Source organism: Pipistrellus hanaki (genome assembly GCF_964339955.1).
Source record: "Pipistrellus hanaki genome assembly, chromosome: X".
NCBI lineage: Eukaryota > Metazoa > Chordata > Mammalia > Chiroptera > Vespertilionidae > Pipistrellus > Pipistrellus hanaki.
Genome location: NC_140524.1, coordinates 89,237,961 through 89,244,874, shown reverse-complemented (window position 1 = coordinate 89,244,874; position 6,914 = coordinate 89,237,961). Strand labels below are relative to the sequence as shown.

Genomic DNA, 6,914 nt, shown 5'->3' with positions numbered 1-6,914 from the left:
TCAATCAATAATTAAGAGATCCCATAAGACACTGCTCCTAATGGAGCTCTAGGTGCGCAGCCCCAGCAGGATGATGAGATAGGCTCTTCCTCCTTTCCCCCAGGCCTCACAGGGGATAAGGCTATTGGGGTAAGCAGTTTAGTTCACAGCGGAGAGGGGAGGAGGCCGGGCTCTGCCACCAGTTGTTCCACAGGACGATCCTGGGAAGGAGAAGCTCCTCCTCCTCAGAGCACAGGGGACCTGCAGAGCCTAACCCCGCCAGCACTGCTCTCAGCCCCAGGTGCACCCTAACTTCCTCTGCAGGGTCATAGGGCAGAGACTGGGCAGAACAGGAGCCCCGGGGGCCCCTAGAGCACTGCCCTCAAACCCTGCAGACATGGCCTGGGTTAAGGCCCAGGTGCAGTGTCCCTGCTGAGGGTGCCCAAGCCATCTCCCTCTCCCTCCTCCAGGGGCCCAGTCACCTCCTCTCCGGCCACACGGGTGACTTCTGTTCCTGACCAGTGTCCTCATGCCTCGGGGAAAGAAGAGTAAACACCGGGCTGGAGAGAAACGCAGACAGGCCTGGTGTGAGGCTCAGGGAGTCAGGAGTGCTCATGCCTCTACAGAGGAGGGAGAAGACTCCGACTCCTCCTGCTCTTTTTCTTCTGGGGTTTCTTCCCTGAGCACCCCTGAGCCTGTGCTGTCCCAGGAACCTCAGGGAGCCGCAGCCGCCACTGGCTCTATCAAGCCAAAAATCGCATGGCCAAGTTTTGACACCAGTGCCGAGAGCCGCAGCGAGGAAAGTGCAAGTGCCTCCCAGGCAGAGTCGGGGTCTGAGAGTCCCTGCAAGAGCCCTCTAGACGAGAAGGCGATGCTGCTGGCGCACTTCATGCTGCACAAGTATAACATGAAGAAGCCCATCATCAAGAAAGACATGATGAAGCATGTCATCAAGAAGCACAAGCCCTACTTCCAGGAGATCCTCAAGAGAGCCTCTGAGCTCATGGTGCTGGCCTTTGGCATTGATGTGAAGGAAGCCGACCCCGGCGGGCACAGCTATGTCCTGGTCAGCAAATTGCACCAGGCCGGGGATAGCAGGCTGAGAGGTGAGATCATGCCCAAGAAGGGCCTCCTGATGACAATCCTCTGCGTGATCTTCATGAAGGGCAACTGTGCCACCGAGGAAGAGATCTGGGATGTCCTCAACGCCATGGGCATACATGCTGGCAAGCAGCACAACCTCCATGGGGAGCCCATGAAGCTCATCACCGAAGATCTGGTGAAAGAAGGTTACCTGGTGTACCGCCAGGTGCCCCACAGCGATCCTCCAAGGCACGAGTTCCTGTGGGGCCCGCAGGCCTGCGTGGAGACCAGCAAGATGGAAGTGCTACAGTTCTTAGCCAAGCTTCATGGTACCCAGCCCAGTGCCTTCCCACTCTGGTACGAAGAGGCCCTGCAGGATGAGCTGGAGAGAACCCGCCGCAGATTCGAGGCTGTGGTTCGCATCAGCTCTTAGGCCACCAAGCTTTCCAGCGCAGCTTCAGCAGTCCACATAAGCATTGAAAGCTAAAGCACTTCCCTGGCTCTGTGCTTGAAGTGGGGTGGGGGTGAGGTGCTCGTGTTCTGCTATTAAATTGCTGCTTTATCTTACTGTTGCCGAATGCTTTCAAATGTTGTTCTTTAAAACAAGTTTAATTAGCATCAGAATCTATCAATAAGTGCACAAATGATACTGGTTATGCATTTAAGGTAGTTTATGAGGCTTAAGAGTTTTGCTTTTTACTAAACAAATGCTGTAACCTTCCGCCTTACGTAGTGATCTGGAACAAGATAACGTGGCATTAGAAAATGTATTTCCTTAGAAATGTGACAGAAAGGAGTGGCAAAATAGTTGTGATAAACAAGTACAGAGAAAAGTAAAAGATGATCAATTCTTGGTTTCTCTTACTCTTTGTATTCTGCTGTTCTATAAAATAAAAGTTATATGCCTGCACTTGCTTTGTACTTGTTTATTCAAGTACATCAGAGAAATGAAATCATGATGAATTGTTAATGCCTTTTTATTCCTCAATTGAGCATCTGCTCTTGGGGAGGCTCCATGGTGGTCGGGGGATGGGGAGAAAAGAAGACAGAGTTACTGCCCCCAGAATGATGGAGGCTAGGAGCAGCTCCGGTGAAAGGAAGATGGTGAGATACCTCTAAGACAAAACTCCGGTGAAAAAAAGCATGAGGAGGGGAGAAGAAGGAGGTCATGATAAGGGCAGGCAATCTGGGGTCCTGGGAAGCCTCAGTCCCTTCAGTGGGAGATGCTGTTATGTTGAGGTGGAGGGGCCTCAGAGGAGGGTGTGAGTGTGGTGAGCAAGAGCCAGACCCTTGGGTGGTGGGTCACAGAGTTGAGCTAAGCTTCCAGAGGAGATGTGCTGTTAGCAGTGTCAGTGTCAGGGACCCTGGATGAAGCAGAGAGAAATCTACAGCCAGGGCAGGGGTGGAAGGTGCCCTGGGCTTTGGGCCCTGAGCAGGAAAACACAAGGCTCAGGATCTGCATTTTATCACCACCATCTCCAGGGAGTTTCTGAGAAATCAGGGCAGTTCTTCCTCAGGGTAGGATGCCAGGGAGCCACTGTGCTGGTGCTCTTTGCCCTGGGCTGGGAGAAACAGGGTGTCTTATAAAAAGGCCTTTTAGCTGGTTTGTCTTGAGTACAATTTGTCAACCTCTAAGGGAGGCCTTGATTTGGGGAGAGGGTAAATGAATGAAAAATGGGGTGATTTAGAGCAAAGGGCAGCTGGAGGGAGGAAAGGAGAGTTGTTATTGACACGATTAATTATTTAGGAGCTTTGTGTAATATGCAGATGAGGGGATCCCCTAACATGCAAATTAAATACTATTTCCACTAAGAGGAATGCTTTGTTAAGGCATTTTTTCTTGCTAAGCAGAATTTTTGGCAGAGTTAACTGCTCTTTAGCACTGCATATTCTCAGACATCTTGATTAACACAACAACACAAAGACAAAAATCTTAGCAGGAGGCTGGGTCTTATTTAAGGTCCAAAGAAATCATGGTAGTAATTGCCATTCTTTGCAATTTCAATGCACATCAGTCACTGTGCCAGGTGCTTTGCACACATCACACACATCCCAACAGTCCTAGGAGGAAGGAGGCACCAAGCCCAAGTCATTGATGAGGAATCTGAGGCTCAGAGAGTTGGAAAGGTTCAGAATTCACAAGGCTAGTGAGTGCCAGAGCCCTGGACTGACTTGGTCAAGAACCCACACTGCTCCACTGCTCCCAGCCTTGTGTGTATTCATTCCTTTCTCTTCTCACCATTCCATGATGTTTCTCAGATGGTAAGAAGCAGAGGCCTGTGGGTAAAGTACTGAGAGCAAGCATAAAGAAGGAGTGGAAATGAGAATGAAGCACAATGCAGGGATTGTCTGTGGTTCATTTACCCAGGGTCCTCCTGCCCGCCCCCCTGCCCAGCTCCTTGAGAGCTGACTCTGCCCTGGGCCCAGCACAAGGGTCCAGTCCCAGCCCTTTGCTGCATTACAGCGCCCTTCCCCGGGGGTCTTCCCCAGTGTGCCTCCTGTCCAGGCTGGAACCTGTCCTGCCATCCAGCTCTTCTCCACATCCTCCCCTGCAGGCAGCACCCTGTTCCCCTGAACACACAGCCCATGTCCCCTGCCTCCCGGACCTGGAGCATCCAAATCCCTGCAGATTCCCTCCTTCTCTGAGGACCCCTCAGGCAGCAGCGGCCCTTTCCATGCAATTCCTCACTTCAGATGGGGAAGTTTATACACCTCTCCACAGCCCCTCTGGCTGCCTCCACCACGTTCTCAGAATGCTTTCAAATCTCCTGAAGACTGAAGTCTGACTTGGCACAAAATCCACTGTTTCTTTGCAGTAGAATGTTAATGGGCTGAATTCTTTGAGATTGGCCACTGACTACATAGTCCAATAAGTGAGTTTACCTTGTTGGTCAAAACCAAAGCCTCTTCTGTGAAGAGCAGATGAGAAAAGATCATAGAAACCACCGTGTGAGCAAACATCTACATAAACAGACTTTCTAAAAATCCAGGATTCTATGTAGACAATTTCTAAAAACCCAGAAAATGGCTCCATGACAGAGATAGTATCCTTAGTAAGAAAAGGAAAAAGTCAACATTTTTTTCCACTGCCCCTTGTGTCTTTGTTTTCTGGGAGAGGAATTTTGGTTTTAGGTCATAATGCAAATAGTCTCATTGCTTCAAACTTCCAACAGCATGGATGAATCACAATTCTCTTTCCTTACATTTCTCTAAAAGCAATCCCTCTCCTTAGAAGAAACCACAATTAAAATGTTGTGTTATTTCATTTTAAAAAATGTTTGTTTTCAATTACAATTGCCATTCAATATTATTTTATATAGTTGCAGGTGTACTGCATAGTGGTTAGGCATTTATATAATTTATAGAGTGATACCCCCAATAATTCCTATACCCTCCCTGAACCACACATAGTTATTAAAATACTAGAATCCAGGTGCACGAAATTTGTGCAAGAGTAGGCCTTCCTTCCCTTGGCTACCGGCACCAGCTTCCTTCTGGCACCTGGGACCCAGGTTTCCCTCTCAGCTCAGGCTTCATCCAGAAGGTTGTCTGGAAGAACATCTGGTCTAATTAGCATATTATTATATTACTTATAATAATATGCTAATAATAACACTTTTATTATTATAGTTTATTGACTATATTCTCTATGCTGTACTTTACACCTCTGTGACTATTTTGTAACTAAAAAACTTTGTTATCTTAAAATGTATTCTAGACTTATCCTTACATAGATATGCTATGAAAATACATTGTGACTTTTAATATACATGTATAATAGTGTACATATTGTTCTGTCTCTTGCCCTTGTCACTTAGTAAAATGAATGCAGGATCTCTCAGTGAGAGCACATATGGAACCACCATTTAACTACTCTCTAAAATTCTAAAGTGTGGGTATGCCATCATCATTAATTTAATTTAATCATTCTCTTCCTAATGCACACATACGTTGTTTGCCATTTGTTACTGTGTTTAATGGAACTAAAATCAACATCATCAACATGAATTCTTGGGCAAATATGTATGCTTTCTTAAAGCAAAGAGCAAACTGGATTAAAGTGGAGAGAATATAATTGCAAAGTTTTATGAATATTGCTGAAATTCTGTTCTAATAAAGCTATGCTGATTCATATTCTTACATAATAATATATGTAAATAATTTACACTCACAGGTGTTTCATTTTATTAGCCTTTTAAATTTTGGTCAACCTTTTGGGTGAAAATATATTATCTGAGTTATTTTAATTTCCCCGTTTTCTAAGTAGGTTGAGCAGAAAATTAACTTCATCTCTCATCCATAGAAAGCAGGATTTCTTCAGTGATGCCTTGAGTACCAAAATTCCTCTGGGCTTGCTTTAAAATTCTAAAATGCGAATAACTTTTCCCTTTGACTTTGAGAAAGAAGGATTTGATCAGAATGACTATGTACCAGGGAACGTATTCAGACAGAATACTGTCATCTAGTGAGGAACATCAGGGGGAACCCAGGGAGAGAGCAATTACCAGAGTCCATGAAAGGGATGATGAAATGCAGGGTGCACAGGCCTCTGAAGACCAGGATTCCGTAACATAACCTCTACCTGCTATACAGCAGTTATAAGTATTTTATTTTTTATTTTTAAATATATATTTTATTGATTTTTTTACAGAGAGGAAGAGAGAGGGATAGAGAGCTAGAAACATCAATGAGAGAGAAACATCAACCAGCTGCCTCCTGCACACCCTCTACTGGGGATGTGCCCGCAACCAATGTACATGCCCTTGACAGAAATCAAACCTGGAATCTTTCAGTTGGCAGACCAACACTCTATCCACTGAGCCAAACCGGTTTTGGCAGTTATAAGTATTTTAGATGTGGGACCTCTCATTCCAACTTAAGCCTTCTCCAGAAACCCAATCCATGATTGGGCCTAACTGTCATGGCTCAGTGGTTGAACATTGACCTATGAACTCAGAGGTCACAGTTTGATTCCTGGTAGGTCAGGGTACATGCCTGGATTATGGGCTTGGTCCTCAATAGGGATGTACAGGAGGAAGCTGATCAATGAGTCTTATCATTGAAGTTTCTGTCTCTCCCTCTCCCTTTCTCTCTGAAATCAATAAAAATATATTTTATTTTTATTTTTTAAAATATATCTTTGTCCAAATTGTATTCCTAGCTTGAGATCCTTAACTCCACTTGTGTGCTCCCTTTAAAAAAAATAAATTAATTAATTAATTAAAAAAAAAAAAATATATATATATATATATATATATAGAGAGAGAGAGAGAGAGAGAGAGAGAGAGAGAGAGAGATTTCAGAGAGGAAGGGAGAAGGAGAGACAGAAATATCAGTAATGAGAAGGAATCATTAATTGGCTACCTCTTGCATGTCCCCTTCTGGGGATTGAGACCACAACCTGGGCATATTCCCTTGACCAGAATCAAATCCAGGACCCTTCAGTTCAAAGGCTAATGCTCTATCCACTGAGCAAAACCAACTAGGGTGACCAAAATAAATAAATAAACTAATAAATAAATAAATAAATAAATAAATAAATAAAAATAATAATATATATATATATATTTTTTAATGAACCAATCAATGATTTGAAGGCAGATAAGTCTGGGTGAAGAGGGGACTGTAAGCTCATTGTCCTCAACACTTCTTCACCCCTTTCAGGGCAATGGGCCCGAAACTCACACAATTCTGGGGTTTCCTAATACTACTAAGAAAGCTCAGTGGAAACCCTTATGTCATCCTTTTGGGTATTGTTTTTAAGCTTTGGTTGTTGGGCCCAAAGCAACATTCACTGTTTGGCTAATCTTGCCTAACTGGCCCATGAATGCTGTGGTTTTCCACTCTGGTGA

The 6,914-nt window shown here is 44.8% G+C and overlaps 1 protein-coding gene across 1 annotated transcript; it reads left to right on the top strand.

Moving 5' to 3' along the window:
- Window positions 1-508: 508 nt before the first annotated feature.
- Window positions 509-1,495, top strand: LOC311615514 (melanoma-associated antigen B10-like; the record flags this gene model as incomplete). Its single annotated transcript, XM_084870873.1, has 1 exon — window positions 509-1,495. One exon carries the CDS (start codon window positions 509-511, stop codon window positions 1,493-1,495), a length of 987 nt encoding a protein of 328 aa, XP_084726999.1.
- Window positions 1,496-6,914: the final 5,419 nt, after the last annotated feature.